At 43.6% G+C, this 20,902-nt stretch overlaps 1 protein-coding gene across 3 annotated transcripts in view; it reads right to left on the reverse strand.

Moving 5' to 3' along the window:
- Positions 1-5,809: 5,809 nt before the first annotated feature.
- LOC111980820 (E3 ubiquitin-protein ligase TRIM37-like) overlaps positions 5,810-20,902 on the reverse strand; it is a 32,646-nt gene continuing 17,553 nt past the window's right edge. The window contains exons 17-26 of one of the 3 annotated variants that reach the window (XR_002879505.2): positions 18,626-18,762; positions 16,893-16,975; positions 11,430-11,618; positions 10,979-11,275; positions 10,652-10,807; positions 10,326-10,515; positions 9,259-9,365; positions 8,589-8,735; positions 6,154-8,419; positions 5,810-6,111 (exon numbers count right to left, since the gene is read on the reverse strand). Coding sequence is in view for 1 of the 3 variants with exons in the window: in XM_024011824.2 (XP_023867592.1) it covers positions 8,361-8,419; positions 8,589-8,735; positions 9,259-9,365; positions 10,326-10,515; positions 10,652-10,807; positions 10,979-11,275; positions 11,430-11,618; positions 16,893-16,975; positions 18,626-18,762 (1,365 nt within the window). In the remaining 2 variants the exon portion in view is untranslated. Of the gene's footprint in view, positions 8,420-8,588; positions 8,736-9,258; positions 9,366-10,325; positions 10,516-10,651; positions 10,808-10,978; positions 11,276-11,429; positions 11,619-16,892; positions 16,976-18,625; positions 18,763-20,902 lie in introns of all 3 variants that reach the window. The other 2 variants (XR_011481729.1, XM_024011824.2) reach the window with 2 other exon arrangements.

Here is a 20,902-nt window from a genome sequence, read left to right on the forward strand (position 1 = left end):
GAAGGTTTGCTGTGTCTGTCAGCGTAGTGTCCAGAGCATGGAGGCGCTACCAGGAGACAGGCCAGTACATCAGGAGACGTGGAGGAGGCCGTAGGAGGGCAACAACCCAGCAGCAGGACCGCTACCTCCGCCTTTGTGCAAGGAGGAGCAGGAGGAGCACTGCCAGAGCCCTGCAAAATGACCTCCAGCAGGCCACAAATGAGCAGTGTATGTTATATCCTTGTATTGCTACTGCTGTATCATCAGAGGAATTATCTAAGCGAGTCTCAGAAATGGCTAATATATTAACGTTATCTGATATTAGCAAGTTTTTGATTTCATGAATCTTATTTCCAATATGAGCTATTTTCAGCCTTTTCCGGGGTAGCTTCTCAGAGATAGACATATGGAAAATAACAAACAAAGCAAGAGAAAAAAACGAAAACATTCAGCGGTCCATTAATCAGATGGTGTGTGTAACTGTGTGCTGCAGGGTTGAAACTACAAACCCATAGGCTTGGCACTCTCATCCCTTCCAGGATTTTGGGAGGAAGGGTGGACAATGAGCCTGTCATAGTGGATGAAAGCAATGCCTGGGTAGGTGGTGGGTTTTCCAGTCCTGTGGGTTTGCTCCACCTCAATCTTCCTGTGGTCCATGTTCAGTTTCTCCCAAACAATTTCCCTCACTTTGTTCTCAGACTCTGTCCAGGTCTGTGGAGATTCTGCAATTCCATCCACAACAATGTTGTTCCGAGATAATCTGATTTATCCACCATTGTTATCATGGATTCACATACAGAACTGATGACCTCTCTCAATGGCTTACAGTGTGCTGTCATCTTGCCGTTTTCCTGTTTAAAATCATCGAACTGATCCTGGGAGAAGTGCAAACTGTTCTTCAGGTCCTGGACCTCTCTGGTCCATTCTTTTATTAGTTGACTTCACAAGTATTTGGACACACCACTTGAAGCTATTGTCATGTTGTTGTAACAACTGCTTCTTGAACTATTTTTGTTTTCGTTTAAAAGACCCTTCACCTGTGATAGACAGCACTGTCCTCAACGGTACTCCCTCCAGCTTTGGTCTTTGTTGTGGTAGCAACGTGGGTTACGCTGTTACTCCTGGCAGTTCCAGACAGTTCAGGTCAGAGAGAAGATGGAAACAGCAACAAGCAGCAGAGATCTAGCAGTCACAAGCCCGGGACAATCCGCGGTCCCAGCCACAATGACTAACCCCGTCGCGGGCTGCGTTCAAGCCCTCAAGGAAACCCTGCTAGCTTGATAGGCAGCTAACAGTGGCATCTAGGCTAGCTGCTATGCCAAGCAGCTCATCAGACCCCTTGGTCAGCAGAATCCCCGGACCGATAGCAGCGGTCCCAGCAACTGATGCCAACTGCAACGCGGGATCCAAACTCAAAAAGGTAGCGAGCTAGTAAGAGCTGTAGCGTTTTGAACTAACTGTGAATCGACTGATTTCTGACTAAGACAGGTAGGTATAGAAAGAGTTACAGTAATCCAGGCATGAGGAAATAAAAGCATGGATATGTTTCTCCAGATCAGTGACTGAGATAAGACTTGACTTTAGCTTTATTTCTTAGATTATAAAAGCAGGACTGAACAACTTTTTTTTTTTTTTAAACATGCAGCTCAAGGTTTAGGTCAGAGTCAAAGACGACAGCAAGGATTCTGCCTGTAGGCTTTACATTTGTGGACAAATGACCAAGTTTATCTATCATCTGAGTTCAAGGTGGTCAAATACAACAACCTCAGATTTTTATCATTGAGGTAGAGAAAATTGTCAGACATCCAACATTTGATGTCAGCAAGACATATTTGGAGAGAACCGATCAGAATAAGGGATCAATGAAAGAAAGCCATGTATTGTAAATACACCCATATTAGTCTCCTTTTCAGCACCAATTGGTAGATTGATTGGTACTCCAATCTTTACATTATTTAGGGTTAGGAAAGTATTTATGAATAATACTACAAAAAAACAGGTTTGGATAAAGATTGGTGAATCAAAAATACAGTGGTTTGATTAATACAGAAAGTTGCCATATCCATTGGTTCAATCCAGGAAATATTGGAAGGCGAGAAAAGCGTACGATATGGGTTGAACACTAGTCCTATGAATCTACACTAATAACAAACGGCTGGCGTGTTTACAGACATATTCAATCTATCCCTATCCAAGTCTGCTGTCCCCACATGCTTCAAGATGACCATTGTTCCTGTACCCAAGGCGGCAAAGGTAACTGAACTAAACGACTATCGTCCCGTAGCACTCACTTCTGTCATCATGAAGTGCTTTGAGAGGCTAGTCAAGGATCATATCGCCTCCACCTTACCTGTCACCCTAGACCCACTTCAATTTGCTTACTGCCCCAATAGTTCCACAGACAATGTAATCGCCATAACTCTGCCCTATCCCATCTGGACAAGAGGAATACCTGCAGTTGAAGTCGGAAGTTTACATATACCTTAGCCAAATATATTTAAACTCAGTTTTTCACAATTCCTGACACTTAATCCTAGTAAAAATTCCCTGTCTTAGGTCAGTTAGAATCACCACTTTATTTTAAGAATGTGAAATGTCAGAATAATAGTAGAGAGAATGATTTAATTCATCTTTTATTTCTTTCACCACTTTCCAGTGGGTCAGAAGTTTACATACACTCAATTAGTATTTGGTAGCATTGCATTTAAATTGTTTAACTTGAGTCAAATGTTTCAGGAAGCCTTCCACAAGCTTCCCACAATAAGTTGGGTGAATTTTGGCCCATTCCTCCTGACAGAGCTGGTGTAACTGAGTCAGGTTTCTAGACCTGCTTACTCACACACGCCTTTTCAGTTCTGCCCACAAATGTTCTATGGGATTGAGGTGATGGCCACTCCAATACCTTGACTTTGTTGTCCTTAAGCCATTTTGCCACAACTTTGGAAGTATGCTTGGAGTCATTGTCCATTTGGAACAACCATTTGCGACCAAGCTTTAACTTCCTGACTGATGTCTTGAGATGTTGCTTCAATATATCCACATCATTTTCCTTCCTCATGTGCCATCTATTTCGTGAAGTGCACCGTCCCTCCTGCAGCAAAGCATCCCCCCAACATGATGCTGCCACCCCCGTGCTTCACAGTTGGGATGATGTTCTTCGGCTTGCAAGCCTCCCCCTTTCTCCTCCAAACATAACGATGGTCATTATGGCCAAACAGTTCTATTTTTGTTTCATCAGACCAGAGGACATTTCTCCAAAAAGTACGATCTTTGTCCCCGTGTGCAATTGCAAACCGTAGTCTGGCTTGTTTATGGCGGTTTTAGAGCAGTGGCTTCTTCCTTGCTGAGCAGCCTTTCAGGTTATTTCGATATAGGAATCGTTTTACTGTGGATATAGATACTTTTGTACCCGTTTCATCCAGCATCTTCACAAGGTCCTTTGCTGTTGTTCTGGGATTGATTTGCACTTCTCGCACCAAAGTACGTTCATCTCTAGGAGACAGAACGCGTCTCCTTCCTGAGCGGTATGACGGCTGCGTGGTCCCATGGTGTTTATACTTGCGTACTATTGTTTGTACAGATGAACGTGGTACCTTCAGGCGTTTGGAAATTGCTCCCAAGGATGAACCAGACTTGTGGAGGTCTACAATTTTTTTTCTGAGGTCTTGGCTGATTTCTTTTGATTTTCCCATGATGTCAAGCAAAGAGGCACTGAGTTTGAAGGTAGGCCTTGAAATACATCCACAGGTACACCTCCAATTGACTCAAATGATGTCAATTATCCTATCAGAAGCTTCCCAAGCCATGACATAATTTTCTGGAATTTCCAAGCTGTTTAAAGGCACAGTCAACTTAGTGTATGTAAACGTCTGACACTGGAATTGTGATACAGTGAGATACATTTACAGACAGATACATAATCTGTCTGTAAACTATTGTTGGAAAAATTACTTGTGTCATGCACAAAGTAGATGTCCTAACCGACTTGCCAAAACTATAGTTTTTTTAAACAAGAAATTTGGGGAGTGGTTGGATTTTGGTCTGACATGCACTGTCAACTGTGGTATTTTATATAGACAGCGGTGTGCCATTCCAAATGATGTCCAATCTGTGGTAAATTCAATTGGTGGACTTCAATCAAGTTCTAGAAACAGCTCACGGATGATCAATGGAAACAGGACGCACCTGAGCTCAATTTCGAGTCTCATAGCAAAGGGTTTGAATGCTTATGTAACTAAGGAATATTTTTTATTTTGAATAAATTTGCTAAAATTTCAAAAACCTGTTTTCGCTTTGTCATTATGGGGTATTGTGTGTAGATTGATAATGATTCAACTCGATTTTAGAATAAGGCTGTAACGTAACAAAACGTGGAAAAAGGAAGGGGTCTGAATACTTTCCAAATGCACTGTATATGAAGTAGTTCTAAAATTCCAGAAGCAAAAATGAATGGTGAAAAAACAATTGGAACCATTACCGGGTTTTATGGGTATTGTGATGCGTCCACTATAGGTGCTATTTGTGCTGGGAATGATACTGAACCACCCATGCTCACTGAGAAACATCTGCCACAAAGATAGGACATGAACCAGTTGAGGACCACGCCAGATTCCCACCCACATTTCCAGATGGTCAACAAGGATGTTCTTATCAAGGGTCAAATGCAGCATTGAGATCCAAAAGAACTAGAGCATTCAACGGCAGCCAACAGAGAGTCATTACTAGCTAGGTTTCCATCCAACTGCTCACAGCAGATTTAAATGCAAATAGCGTATTGTAAAATATGCATATACGCATTTTCCCACCATTGGCGTTTTCAACAAATTGACTTGTTGTAGATAACAATCAGTGCGTGATGAGGTAGTGCACACAAAAATTACTTTTTCGCTCAAGTTTAGATGTACCGAATAAAACTGTAAAAGTTAAAAACGTGTTTACATCGCATTTTCAACTCTACCGATAGTCGTCACAAAAACTGTTAAATAGCAAATGCGCCTACTCCGGTTTTGGCAACTGAGCTCAAGCCAACAACAGCTCGCAGATAGTGCAGTTAGGATGTGCAGGCAGGCTAGTATACCTGTGATAATTATAAGAGCGATAATATTTTTATTTGTCAAACGGCAGTCAAGCATCGATCATCATGTCACCAGATAGACCCTCGATATTTATTGGAAAGGATCACCAAGCTCATCACCAATGCCGTGCACTTTCACCACCCTGTGAAATCCATCAATTTATTTCATCTGTAGCCTAATAAACTGTATGGCTTCCCGAGTGGTAGAGGGAGGCCCACACGCACGCCATTTCGTCACGTGACTCAAAAAGTTGACTTCGATGTTTATTATAGCAACATTTGCGCATATAGGGATTCCCACCAAAATTTCTCTCATAACTACATTCTACTAATACAAACAGATCCCACCATGCCAGAAAAACAAATTATCTATCGACATTTATAAAATTGTAACGAAACTACTTGTTTCCATCACAGCCGTCGTGATTTTTGTTTATACAGTATGATGACTTAAGGCTACATGCATACAAACTGAGGATGGGAACGTGGTTACTGACTTCCAATAAAGCCGTTTCAGTGCTGTGAAGTGAGCGGAAGCCTGACTGAAATGTTTAAGTAGTGCAAACTCAAATTAGCCCCCCAATTGCTTGAAAAACGCTGTTTCTAAAATCCTGGACAAAAAAAAAAAAGAGTAACCCCTCATCTGCAATTGGTCTCTCATGCAGTTTGTGTTCAATAAAACAAAAAACACAGGATTTACGTTATTCAGTCATTTGACAAGTATTTCCGTATTTAGGTTACAAAAACGTGTTCCAGTTCAAGAAACCAAACAATATTTTAATTTGTTCATGTCATATTATATAAGTACAAAAAATGAATAAAAAGACATTCCCAACAAATTCCCACTGCATTCTGGGACAATACAAAATAAACACTCAGACACAAGGAAAGCATGAACACTCAAAAACATCTAATCACCTTCTTTCTAGTGCCTTTCCTCAACCAGCCCAACACACACATACATCTCAAACCTGGGCAGTAACAGAAATGTGCAGTGTACACACACACATACATCTCAAACCTGGGCAGTAACATAAATGTGCAGTGTACACACACACCTCAAACCTGGGCAGTACAAGAAATGTGCAGTGTACACACACACACACACACCTCAAACCTGGGCAGTAACAGAAGTGTGCAGTGTATACACACACACAACACAGAAATCGATATAGACACAATAAGACCATATCAGGATGAGTCTCGAGCTGTATATACAAACACCCTTTCAAGGGCACAAGAGGTTTTACGCATATTTTCCACACTGTCTGCCTGTTCAACCCTATTAAAGCCATGTGATTTTAGGCACACGATGGAACATTAGGAAGATGTGCAGCTGTGGGTTTAGCGTCAGGCATCCTATAGCTGACATAGGAAGATATTAACAGCGTTAACCACTCAGCTCTCCACTCAGGCATTAAGAATATATTTCCTTATTAGTCAATGCACATTAGTATACTTTGAGACATCTCGAAATGTTTACAGATTCGGTTTGGGTCACCACTTTTTTCAATGAACGTCTGTCAGTGTTCATTGTTCTCCATGGTGCAAAAAGCAACTACAGTTTCTATTATGATGTCCATGTGGTCGCTAGTGTGGTCTTTAGATTCATTTTAAGGGTTGAAAGCAATAAAATGCTACTGTGTAAAGAAAAATGGTCCACGGTCACAGAGCAAAGCTAAACTTTAAGGCAGAAATGGCACCCTCTGATGGGCAAAAAGGAAAAAATTCAAAAGGTAATTGGTCCAATTAAATGCTTTAAAGAAAAATATTCACATCATTGTTGGGGAGTCTTTGTACAAAACAAACACTTACACACGTCTCAGTCAAACCAATTTTTGCTAATAATTTGCTAATAATTAACTCAGTCAAATAAAATCAATCTAGACCCAAGAAGATGGAATGTAACATTTGAATCCATTTAAGACCATGTTTGAACAGGGAAAGGAATCCACTGAGTTGCATCTGCTTCATAGAAGTCAAAACCGGTGAATATGTATGGACCCATTTTTCTAAGTCAAGCAGAAAAGCTGAACTGGGAGGAGTTGCTCACACAGCACAGGAAAAGAGTGAAGATGGAAATTACAGTGTGGACACAAATGCAATCAGGGAAGAAAACTCAAAACAACACCTACACATGCGCCTATGTTACAGAGCTCATCTTGACAAGAGCTGCAGAAAACACTTCTTCATGAAAGAAAGAACCCTGTATGTACGAATAATGTATGTCAGCTTTGATGTGCAACGAAGAGACAAGGTCAACGAGCACTTGAAGCCCAGACCGTCAATCAAGAATTGTTAATAATCAATTCAGTCAGAATCCACTCAATACTGTGAGCAAGAGTCATTTCCCTTACTAAGAATTCACTCAATACTAATTCAAAATGTAGCAATCTTTTACACAGGCCAGAGGAGGACGTACCATTGATCCACTCTTCAATGTCTGTCTACACAGCAGCAAAACTGGTTCTTGTTATGAACGATTTACTGGGGGGAAAGCAACTCCAATCTAACGGGAGAAGTTGATGAAATACAGTAGTTTACATTGACAAGATTTACACAGAGGGGACTTTGGGCAATTTTTCCTCGTGTTTCATCCCTGCCTCTCCTTCAGTTAACGTAAAGGGTTCCTAACACGTTTTAAGCGATGTTGATACAGGAATTAAGGTTGTAAATGTGTCCACTTCATTTCAAGGCATTTGTTTAGACTGTTAACCAGAATTGAGTGATCATTACAGCACTGTGTGATACCTGCCTGACTGTGCTACTCCACACAAATACATCAATAGCACCTCATTGAATCAAAAAGGCAGAGAGCTTTTGATGTTCTCTTTCTGTTGTGAAGCAGGTGCCCCCTGCTTCTTTCTAAAAATTCACCTTAGCTCATAATGACCAGACCAAAGCCCAATCTGAGTATGTAGACATTGCAAATGTCAACCATGACCTCATTAGTTACATATTAAACTTCCTATTTTATTTCACACTGACAGGAATATATGTCTCTCGCAGATATATTGTTCATCACCCCATAAACTCATATATCATAAAATGTACATTTAAATGAAAAGATGAATGACTGTGACCAAATATATTGTGACACATTTTGCAGTTAGTCGTCATCATCAAGGTGCTTATTTAGTGAGTTGTAGCATTCTCGTAGCATTTGGGTTGTCAGTGACTAGAATGAGTGCATGCAAGTGTCTACACAAATGCTCATGTGCATTAAAGTTAAATACACTACGATCCAGTTCCCACATGGCGATTGCCACTGTTTAGACTGGCTGTGGTGTCCAAATTGGAGGGGAAATCACCTCTCTGTGGTCTCTCCTGTGGTGAAGCTTAGGTCATCAGAGATCAACTGGTCCCCTGGGAGGAAAGAAGCAAATAAGCATTTAATCATAGCAATCATTTCCTTCCAAGGAACTGGCAAGTTGATTTGAGGCTAAATGTGTGTGGACAATGTGCAGAAATGAAACCCCACACTAGGGTATGCATGTTTTTGTGTGAGGGGGTTACAGCAGGTAACAATATTGACCTGCGCAGGGCAGTGCCGGGGTGTCGTAGCGACAATCTCCAGTCTCCAGGACCACCACCTCGTCCTCGTTCTCTGTGTCACAGTCGATCTCACTATCACTACTCATACCTGGCAGCAGTACCACCGTCCGCTTCTGGACAACATGACCTGACAGACAGAAAGAGGGACACACAGGATAAGGGAAAAAAGAATGACAGGGAGAGACAGGTAAACAGAAAAGGGAGAGAACAGCACATAGGTAAACAGAAAGGTAGGGAGGGGGGGTCAAAAAGGAAAACAACAGAAAGATGTAAAGGAAGAAAAATGTCCAGAAACAGGGTGGGGGAGACAGAAAGAACCTTATAGCAGTCTCACAGGTAAGGGGAACACCATCAGTGCCAAGAGCACACCTCTCATCTTGCATACCAGTGCCAAGTAGACACCCACTCGCTCTCTCTACAGACACGGACTCATTCCAGAGTTCATTAGGAGTAATGCTGCAGGAGAAACACATTTTAAAATACCCTTCTCAAAGAAGCTGTTAACTCTACCTGCAGTAATGTATTAGATTACAGTACATTCTATCCACTTAAGATGAAAAGTGGAGCTCAAGCCTTAGTGCCATCACAATCCTCCGTAGAGGAGGGTGGAGCTAGAGGAAGGGAGGGGTGTTAGAGCAGTGAGGGCTCACCTTCGTTGGGGCATGAAGAGGGTTCCTCTGCCAGGGAGAGCAGTGACTGGCGGATCTCAGCCGGCTCCGAGTCACAGTCCAGAGAGCTGTCCGTCAGCAGGCCGGCCCTGAGGGAGGGGAGGAGGAAGAGAGAGAAGGAGGGTGTCAGTTTACACAATTCCCTTCTCACAAAGCCTCCTGCACGACATCACCTCAGATGTGTGAAAGACCTTTTCACACTGCTCCAAGAATGGTCCATCAATGAATAAAAATGGCCATCCACACAAATGCTAGACAGGAGGAAAGTAGATTTGCCACTCTTGTTTTAAGCACAAGCGAAATTGTATGATTTGAATAGACATATTTTTCTTAAATTCTTTCTAAGGTATTGTTGAGATTTACGATTTGTATTCGTATCACCATTAGCTGTTAAAGAAGCAGCGGCTTTTCTTCCTGGGGTCCACACAAAACTTACAGAACACTGATGGATAGGAACAGCAACATTTTCACCACTCTAGTAGCTGGTTTATTCCAAAGCTAAACAGTTATTTTAGAGATAGCTGGCTCTCAGGCCTTTGTGGTCCACTGGGAGGGTCAATTTCAATACCAAATAGGGTGCCACAGAAATACCACTGAGTCTAGTTAGCTACAACAGCAGCAGCACATACTTTATTTTCACTTATCCGGCGTTCTTTTAAAACCCAGCCAAGGCTGGCACAGTGAAGTAATAAAGAAACAGTAGCACAAAACAAATATGACGCCAAAAAAACCAAACTGTTAAATTGGAGGCTTTGGCAGGGGCTAAACACTTGATAAAGGAATAATAACCAAAGCGTTGGTTTAAAACGATCCATTAAAAGATTGTGGAGCAAACAGAAATGTTGTGTGAGGGAGTTTATTTTCTCAACTGTCAAGTACACTTTTCAATTATCAAGCTCCATTCTCCAAGCACCTGGACTGTATGAATTTTTTGTTGTTGATATTTTTAAAGTAGGAAAAATAAACAATAGAATTTCAATCCAATCGCTTTGGATCTCCACAAATGCATAGGGACTAGGGTTGGATTTAGGACAGGGTGTTAGTTTTACCCTATGGGTTTGGTCCTGGATCGTGTCATGGTGGCGGTGGAGATGCCGCTGAGGAACTCCAGAGCGTACAGGTCGGACCCATAGAGCTGCTCCTGGTCGTGTTTGGAGCTGCAGGGTTTGTTTTCGGAGCAGGACGACGAGCTGCCCAGGTAGGGAGGGGAGCTGTGGGCGCTGCGTGGCTTCAGGGCTCCTACAGTATGACACCGAACAGGGAAACACTGGTCAGTCAGAAGTCATCAGCTGACAATCATTCATTTGGGAACATAGGTGGATCCATGGTGGTCTAAACACTGATAACCCCACCTCTACCTGGCTTTACTACTGACCCTCTGATCCGTTGGAGGTGCCCCTGGGAAAGAGGCTTTGGTCGCTGGACGACTCTCCACCGCTCTGGCCTCTCAGCTCCTTCTCAACTACGTCTGCAGCCCTCCTTAGGCCCAGCCTGCTCCCATCCTGCTTGGGAGATGAGGCCTTCTTCCCTCCTGCCACACAAACCACAGCTAGTTAAACATCTGACTGAGCAGTTGATAGCTCCCCAACTGCCCATCTAGTCTTCAAAGAGTTTGACAGTAGAACGTGATGTAAAATGCTATCCGATTCCACAGATTGTAGTCTGTGTGTATTATGTAGTGTGTGTGTGTAGCAACACTCACCAGAGCGACAGTGTCTGGAGACCCCGGGTCCTTTCCCCATCAGATCTAGCTCTATGGGCTTCCTGCTGGGCCCTAGCTCTGAGTGGTAAGAGGGCCCCTGCTCCACCCCTGTGGCCCTGCCGGAGGGCCCTGCCTTGGTCTCCCCCCGTGCCTCCAGCTGACACTTGACATCCGACATCTTACTGCGCACCTCGGCCATCTGTGCCTTGAGCCGAATCAGGACCCCAGAGTCTGGGGCTCCCCGCCGCACTGTCTGAGGCCTGCGCTCACCCCGCTCCTTCCTGGAGTGGACTTGGACTGGAGCAAGAGAGAGAGAAAAAAAGAGTGAAAAAGGAGATGAAAAGATGAATTGGCTACTAGCGCTTATCCTAATGTCTGCCAGAGAGGGAGTGACTGTGCCTTAGCTTGGCTACCCTGTACAGAGTAGGAGGCTGTGAAAGACAGACCCTACCTTGGCTGTGCAGCAGGGAGGCAGGGGGTCTGGGTTGAAGGCCCCACAGTGACTCCACACTGCTGCGCTCCTTCAGATCCAGTAGCTGGATGAGGATGACGGGGTCGATTTCTAGCAAACTGTTGTTGCTGCCAGCGGAGGAGAGACCACCACTACGCCTCAGACACCTGGCCCCGGGGTTAGAGCTTCCTGGGAGAGGGTTAGAGTGAGAAAGGTATGTTCAGAGGTACAATGGTGAGGAAACAGTTGCAAAAGGGAAGGGGAGACCAAATGTGAGCTACACTGGATATGCTTCTATCTATCGAGTGTTGGAGGAGCAGCAAGGGGAGTCAACTGACACTTTGAATGAGTTTGGAACAGGGCATATTGAATACTTGTGCAAAAGGAAATCTTTACCAAGGTTTAACACAGAGTGTGAGCTACTAAACAGCCCATGCTGCATCTCCATTTTAAGTTACAGACAAGAGAACTCCTGCACCAAGATTCAGTTCAACTCTCCAGCCATTTCACTGCAGTACTGATTTAGTCAGCCGGCGCACAGCTACGAGAGCAGCATAAAAACCATTAAGGGCTGCATACAATGAGCATTTCAAAAGGCGAGAGATTAGATTGGAAAAAAACGCTACTCTGTCTGAGGCAGTGAGAGTAATGGAGGTGGGGACGATAATCCACTTTGCAGCCAATGATTAATGAATACATTTGAATAACCTCCCTGGCTAACCGACTATTAGGCATTGGGGCACGTAATAATGGATATTTTCCTTTCAGAGGAGAGTCCGATATGAATTAAAAGGGACTACCAACATGTCCAAGTTTAAGGGTGGCTCGCACTGAGTTGCTTAAGTTTAAATCAATTACCAAAGTACCGAAGAGTAACAAGACAAGACTTAGATCTGCCAAAGAAAGGTGCATCCTAAACACTACGTAAATTAAAGTAAACTGACACATGTATTACATTCCTTCACTTCATGCACGTAAATTTAAGCATTGTTATGCAGCCTTTCACACTACCCTTTGGCTTAACACGCACACACACACACAGTTTAAACATTCCACATCAGCACCCATGACAGGGCTCTAACTCCTCTAGCTCCACAATGTAATAGGGTGCAGGCCAGGCAGCAGGCTGTTAGCCAACCTGCCAGCTTAGTGGAGTCTGCCACTAGCATAGTCAGTGTAGTCAGCACAGCTATCCCCATTGAGACTGTGTCTGTGCCTCGACCTAGGTTGGGCAAAACTAAACATGGCGGTGTTCACCTTAGCAATCTCACTAGGATAAAGACCTCCTCCATTCCTGCCATTATTGAAAGAGATCGTGATACCTCACATCTCAAAATAGGGCTACTTAATGTTAGATCCCTCACTTCAAAGGCAGTTATAGTCAATGAACTAATCACTGATCATAATCTTGATGTGATTGGCCTGACTGAAACATGGCTTAAGCCTGATGAATTTACTGTGTTAAATGAGGCCTCACTTCCTGGTTACACTAGTGACCATATCCCCCGTGCATCCCGCAAAGGCGGAGGTGTTGCTAACATTTACGATAGCAAATTTCAATTTACAAAAAAAAAAAAAAATGAAGTTTTCGTCTTTTGAGCTTCTAGTCATGAAATCTATGCAGCCTACTCAATCACTTTTTATAGCTACTGTTTACAGGCCTCCTGGGCCATATACAGCGTTCCTCACTGAGTTCCTATCGGACCTTGTAGTCATAGCAGATAATATTCAAATTTTTGGTGATTTTAATATTCATATGGAAAAGTCCACAGACCCACTCCAAAAGGCTTTTGGAGCCATCATCGACTCAGTGGGTTTTGTCCAACATGTCTCTGGACCTACTCACTGCCACAGTCATAATCTGGACCTAGTTTTGTCCCATGGAATAAATGTTGTAGATCTTAATGTTTTTCCWCATAATCCTGGACTATCGGACCACCATTTTATTACGTTTGCAATCGCAACAAATAATCTGCTCAGACCCCAACCAAGGAGCATCAAAAGTCGTGCTATAAATTCTCAGACAACACAAAGATTCCTTGATGCCCTTCCAGAGTCCTTCTGCCTACCCAAGGACGTCAGAGGACAAAAATCAGTTAACCACCTAACTGAGGAACTCAATTTAACCTTGCGCAATACCCTAGATGCAGTTGCACCCCTAAAAACGAAAAACATTTGTCATAAGAAACTAGCTCCCTGGTATACAGAAAATACCCGAGCTCTGAAGCAAGCTTCCAGAAAATTGGAACGGAARTGGCGCCACACCAAACTGGAAGTCTTCCGACTAGCTTGGAAAGACAGTACCGTGCAGTATCGAAGAGCCCTCACTGCTGCTCGATCATCCTATTTTTCCGACTTAATTGAGGAAAATAAGAACAATCCAAAATTTTTGATACTGTTGCAAAGCTAACTAAAAAGCAGCATTCCCCAAGTGAGGATGGCTTTCACTTCAGCAGTAATAAATTCATGAACTTCTTTGAGGAAAAGATCATGATCATTAAATAGCAAATTACGGACTCCTCTTTAAATCTGCGTATTCCTCCAAAGCTTAGCTGTCCTGAGTCTGCACAACTCTGCCAGGACCTAGGACCAAGAGAGACACTTTAGTGTTTTAGTACATTATCTCTTGACACAATGATGAAAATAATCATGGCCTCTAAACCTTCAAGCTGCATACTGGATCCTATTCCAACTAAACTACTGAAAGAGCTGCTTCATGTGCTTGGCCCTCCTATGTTGAACATAATAAACGGCTCTCTATCCACCGGATGTGTACCAAACTCACTAAAAGTGGCAGTAATAAAGCCTCTCTTGAAAAAGCCAAACCTTGACCCAGAAAATATTTAAAAAACTATCGGCCTATATCGAATCTTCCATTCCTCTCAATTTTAGAAAAAGCTGTTGCGCAGCAACTCACTGCCTTCCTGAAGACAAACAATGTATACGAAATGCTTCAGTCTGGTTTTAGACCCCATCATAGCACTGAGACTGCACTTGTGAAGGTGGTAAATTACCTTTTAATGGAGTCAGACCGAGGCTCTGCATCTGTCCTCGTGCTACTAGACCTTAGTGCTGCCTTTGATACCATCGATCACCACATTCTTTTGGAGAGACTGGAAACCCAAATTGGTCTACACGGACAAGTTCTGGCCTGTTTTAGATCTTATCTGTCGGAAAGATATCAGTTTGTCTCAGTGAATGGTTTGTCCTCTGACAAATCAACTGTACATTTCGGTGTTCCTCAAGGTTCCGTTTTAGGACCACTATTGTTTTCACTATATATTTTACCTCTTGGGGATGTCATTCGAAAACATAATGTTAACTTTCACTGCTATGCGGATGACACACAGCTGTACATTTCAATGAAACATGGTGAAGCCCCAAAATTGCCCTCGCTAGAAGCCTGTGTTTCAGACATAAGGAAGTGGATGGCTGCAAACGTTCTACTTTTAAACTCGGACAAAACAGAAATGCTTGTTCTAGGTCCCAAGAAACAAAGAGATCTTCTGTTAAATCTGACAATTAATCTTGATGGTTGTAAAGTCGTCTCAAATAAAACTGAAGGACCTCGGCGTTACTCTGGACCCTGATATCTCTTTTGATGAACATATCAAGACTATTTCAAGGACAGCTTTTTTCCATCTACGTAACATTGCAAAAATCAGAAATTTTCTGTCCAAAAATGATGCAGAAAAATTAATCCATGCTTTTGTTACTTCTAGGTTAGACTACTGCAATGCTCTACTTTCCGGCTACCCGGATAAAGCACTAAATAAACGTCGGTTAGTGCTAAATACGGCTGCTAGAATCCTGACTAGAACCAAGAAATTTGATCATATTACTCCAGTGCTAGCTTCCCTACGCTGGCTTCCTGTTAAGGCAAGGGCTGATTTCAAGGTTTTACTGTTAACCTATAAAGCGTTACATGGGCTTGCTCCTACCTATCTTTCCGAGTTGGTCCTGCCGTACATACCTACACATACGCTACGGTCACAAGACGCAGGCCTCCTAATTGTTTAAGCAAACAGCTGGAGGCAGGGCTTTCTCCTATAGACTCCATTTTTATGGAATGTCTGCCTACCCATGTGAGAGACGCAGACTCGGTCTCAACCTTTAAGTCTTTACTGAAGACTTATCTCTTCAGTAGGTCATATGATTGAGTGTAGCTGGCCAGGAGTGTGAAGGTGAACGGAAAGCTCTGGAGCAACGAACCGCCCTTGCTGTCTCTGCCTGGCCGTTCCCCTCTCTCCACTGGATTCTCTGCCTCTAACCCTATTAAGGGGCTGAGTCACTGGCTTACTGGTGTCTTTCATGCCGTCCCTAGGAGGGGTGTGTCACTTGAGTGGGTTGAGTTACTGACGTGATCTTCCTGTCTGGGTTGGCGCCCCCTTGGTTTGTGCTGTGGTGGAGATCTTTGTGGGCTATCTCGGCCTTGTCTCAGGATTGTAAGTTGGTGGTTGAAGATATCCCTCTAGTGGTGCGGGGCTGTGCTTTGGCAAAGTGGGTGGGGTTATATCCTTCCTTTTGGCCCTGTCCGGGGGTATCATCGGATGGGGCCACAGTGTCTCCTGACCCCTCCTGTCTCAGCCTCCAGTATTTATGCTGCAGTAGTTTATGTGTCGGGGGCTAGGGTCAGTTGGTTATATCTGGAGTACTTCTCCTGTCTTATCCGGTGTCCTGTGTGAATTTAAGTATGCTCTCTCTAATTCTCTCTTTCTTCTCTCTCTCGGTGGACCTGAGCCCTAGGACCATGCGTCAGGACTACCGGGCATGATGACTCCTTGCTGTCCCCAGTCCACCTGGCCTTGCTGCTGTTCCAGTTTCAACTGTTCTGCCTGCGGCTATGGAACCCTGACCTGTCCACCGACATGCTACCTGTCCAGACCTGCTGTTTTAACTCTCTAGAGACCGCAGGAGCGGTAGAATAATGATCGGTATGAAAAGCCAACTGACATTTACTCCTGATTATTATTTGACCATGCTGGTTCATTTATGAACAATTTGAACATCTTGGCCATGTTCTGTTATAATCTCCACCCGGCAGCCAGAAGAGGACTGGCCATCCCTCATAGCCTGGTTCCTCTCTAGGTTTCTTCCTAGGTTTTGGCCTTTCTAGGGAGTTTTCCTAGCCACCGTGCTTCTACACCTGCATTGCTTGCTGTTTGGGGTTTTAGGCTGGGTTTCTGTACAGCACTTCGAGATATTAGCTGATGTACGAAGGGCTATATAGAATAAACTTGATTTGATCCTCTTTAAGCCCCATTACACACACACGAGATCTGATGATATAGATCAAAAAGAGGAGAGAAAAAAGGCAACGGAAAGAGAGACATACAGACAGAAAGTATGAGAGGGAGAACGAGGCTGAGAGAGAACGGGATGGAGAGAAAAGAGGGGAGGGAGATGGAAAAACAGATGAGGGAGTAGAGAGAAAGAGATGGACAAAGGGGAGGAAGAGGTTACCTGCTGCTCCTGCCACATCGGCAGGCAGTTCTCCCTCCTCCATCTCCAGGTTCCTACTGAACTCCACGTCATTCTCCCCAGACCTGAGAACCAGAGACCATCAACTTCAGGACTGGGAACAACATTGCTACAATGTCACGGTCAAACGAACACTAAAACTTTAGCTGACAGCCAACACTAAAGCTGACTGAATGCCGAAACCATGCCAAGACCAGGAAAACAAGTCTACCTATCATTTCAAATAGCCTCGCTGGCATTTAAATTTGGTCAACTGAGCTTTAGTTGATTCAGTTTATCAATTGGTTTTATTGGCCGATTTATTGTTACAAGACAGCGAGATGTGACCATTTGGGGGACATGGAAATGTTCGTTCCCTCCATGGACCTCTATGGACCTCTTTGGGTATAGAAACTGTGCACGTTCAAATCAACCCCACTTAAGGAAAATTGAGTTCCTTGGCCAATACTAAAGGCTGGGAGACGGCATTATGACCCAACTAATAAATCAGCATCTGCAAGACCTTGGCTGGACCAGCAACTCTTCAATGAGAAAGTGTGTGCATGTCTAGGACTCCCTCAATCACGAGCAGTGTTCCCTTACCAAAAAGCTTTTTAGGGTGATTAGACAGAAAGTGCTCTGTTGTAACAGACCAGCTAGTAGCTCTACTGATGAAATGGATGGACACTGCAATGTTCTCTCTGGAATGGTACAGCTTAATGATAAGTCGTGCTGTTCTTTTAGCAGGGGCCAAACAGCCCCATGGGGATGTGCGTGCCCATTTGAGAGTGTGCAAGTAAGTGACTGACTTGTGTGCCTGTACATTGTGTGTTCGTATACATCAGTCTGTAAGCCTGCCCTGTACACATGCCTTTAGGTATGCCCCGGGGGAGAATGGGAAACACAGCAGCCCTTGCCATTGTATCAGCCTATAGCACAACATGAGTCAGAGATATCCAGCAGAGCTTTTCTCACTCGCCGCCACTCAGCGTATTTATAGACGTGGGAACGACGGAGCAACGCATCCCAGAGCATCTTGGAGGAGAAAAAGCCCTTCCAGCATTACAGCTTTGCGAACGCGCGAGAGAAAAGTGCCTTGTGGGAGGAGAGGGGGATGACACTTGACTGTAGTTTCCCCCACAGGGCCTGAGAGGATCCTTGTTAAAAGCAAACATGGAGCACTAACATGGATTTAAGTGTTTCAGGAGAGGCATGGAGATTGGACAATGTGTGTTCTCTATGTAATGTGTGTATGTGTGCGCGTACAGGTCTGTATGAAGACATGGGAAGCTCTTCTGTGAGAGTGTTTTTGCATACGGTACATGTGTGATAATGTCTACGTAAGTGTGCGCTTGTGTGTGGAAGGAGCTGGTGAGCCTCGTGTTGGTGTTTTACACTCAGCCAGCCAGGCAGTATGAGGAGCAATGATGACTCATGGACGGCTCATCTGGAGAGCTCACAATGAGGGGGTGGATGGGGGAGAGAGAACATGCGAGGCTGATGATCCAGCGCTGCACTCCACTCTCAGCCTCTCTGGTCGCAGGGGTTTGAAAACACATTGATGAGGTACGCATACACTAGTCAAATAAAACAACACTTTTTCTAAGTAGCACAACCCGGATGGTAGGGAAGGGCAGAGGGAGTCTAACTTAATTGTACTGATAGGATGCTGATAATATAATTTCCTTTCTGCATCCGTCCCGCAAAAAACGAGCACGTTTCGGTGGGTCACTCACATGGTCTCCTCGTCGATGTCGTTCTCCTCGGTGTTGCTGGTTGCCGTGGAGCTGCCAGAGGTGCTGCTGCCGTCAAGAGGGTTCACCTCCTCATCCCCCGTCAGACAGTCCACCTCCAAATCCCCGTCAGACAGCTCCTGACCACACCACAACGTTGGCACAACATTTACACAACAGCCTCTAGTGCTGCTCTGTCAAGTTTTATCATGCTCAAGGTCCCCGTCAGACTGCTCATGATCACACTTCAACATTAATGCAACATTAGCACAATGTTCAGACAACACGCAGCTTGGAGCTCAGCTCCTGACGCACCAAGTGTTTCCCCTCTACTGTGTCCCATCTCCATCTTAAGACAACTTATGATACCTAAGCGCTGATCTCAGCGCGCAGTAAGACAAGAGACATTAAGTGGAAGAAAAGGTGGAATGATTTATAAGTGTTTTTTAAATCTAATTTAGTCCAGTAATATATAGACTAATGACGTGCCGTTTTTAAAATAACATACATTTTAATATGAAACAAATATTAACCAAAATGATACTTTTTGTGAAGTTCTGCGAAGGGAGTAGTACACAGCGTTGTACGAGATCTTCAGTTTCTTGGCAATTTCTCGCATGGAATAGCCTTCATTTCTTAGAACAAGAATAAACTGACGAGTTTCAGAAGAAAGTCTTTGTTTTTAGACATTTTGAGCCTGTAATCTAACCCACAAATGCTGATGCTCCAGATACTCAACTAGTCTAAAAAAGGCCAGATTTATTGCATCTTTAATCATACGTTTTCAGCTGTGCTAACATAATTGCGAAAGGGTTTTCTAATGATAAATTAGCCTTTGAAAATGACAAACTTAATTAGCGAACACAACGTGCCATTGGAACACAGGAGTGATGGTTGCTGATAATGGGCCTCTGTACGCCTATGTATCCATAAAAAATCTGACGTTTCCAGCTACAATAGTAATTTACAACATTGACAACGTCTACACTGTATTTCTGATCAATTTGATGTTATTTTAATGGACAAAAAAAATCGCTTTTTGTTCAAAAACATGGACATTTCTAAGTGACCCCAAAGTTTTGAAAGGTAGTATAGGGTGCTGGGCCACCACGAGCCAGAACAGCTTCAATGTGCCTTGGCATAGATTCTATAAGGGTCTGGAACTCTATTGGAGGGATTCGACACCATTCCACAATAAATGAATTTGGTGTTTTGTTGATGGTAATAGAAAACGCCGTCTCAGGCGCCTCGCCAGACTCCCATTAGCGCTGGACAACATGGCCAAAATACATCACGGTATTTTATGTTTTTAATAATAAAAGTGTTAAATTTGCTTTATAAGCTGTGCGTAACCCAAGGGTGGCAACACATACAGTTGAAGTCGGAAGTTTACATACACCTTAGCCAACTACATTTAAACTCAGTTTTTCACAATTCCTGACATTTAATCCAAGTAAAAATTCCCTGTCTTAGGTCAGTTAGGATTACCACTATATTTTAAGAATGTGAAATGTCAGAATAATAGTAGAGAGAATGATTTGTTTCAGCTTTTATTTCTTTTATCACATTCCCAGTGGGTCAGAAGTTTACATGCACTCGATTAGTACTTGGTAGCATTGCCTTTAAATTGTTTAACTTGGGTCAAACTTTTCGGGTAGCATTCAAGCATCCCACAATAAGTTGGGTGAATTTTGGCCCATTCCTCCTGACAGAGCTGGTGTAACCGAGTCAGGTTTCTAGGCCTCTTTGCTCACACACAATTCTTCAGTTCTGCCCACAAATTTTCTATGGGATTGAGGTCAGGGCTTTGTGATGGCCACTCCAAAACCTTGACTTTGTTGTCCTTAAGCCATTTTGCCACAACTTTGGAAGTATGCTTGGGGTCATTGTCCATTTGGAAGACCCATTTGCAACCAAGCTTTAACTTCCTGACTGATGTCTTGAGATGTTGCTTCAATATATCCACATAATTTTCCTTCCTCATGATACCATCTATTTTGTGAAGTACACCAGTACCTCCTGCAGCAATGCACCCCCACAACCTGATGCTGCCACCCCCGTGCTTTATGGTTGGGATAGTGTTCTTTGCTTGCAAGCCTCCCCCTTTTTCCTCCAAACATAACGATGGTCATTACGGCCAAACAGTTCTATTTTTGTTTCATCAGACCAGAGGACATTTCTTCAAAAAGAACAATCTTTGTCCCCATGTGCAGTTTCAAACCGTAGTCTGGCTTTTTTTTATTTAAATGGAGGTTTTGGAGCAGTGGCTTCTTTGTTGCT

This window comes from Salvelinus sp. IW2-2015, linkage group LG20, assembly GCF_002910315.2.
Source record: "Salvelinus sp. IW2-2015 linkage group LG20, ASM291031v2, whole genome shotgun sequence".
NCBI classification, from domain to species: Eukaryota; Metazoa; Chordata; class Actinopteri; order Salmoniformes; family Salmonidae; genus Salvelinus; species Salvelinus sp. IW2-2015.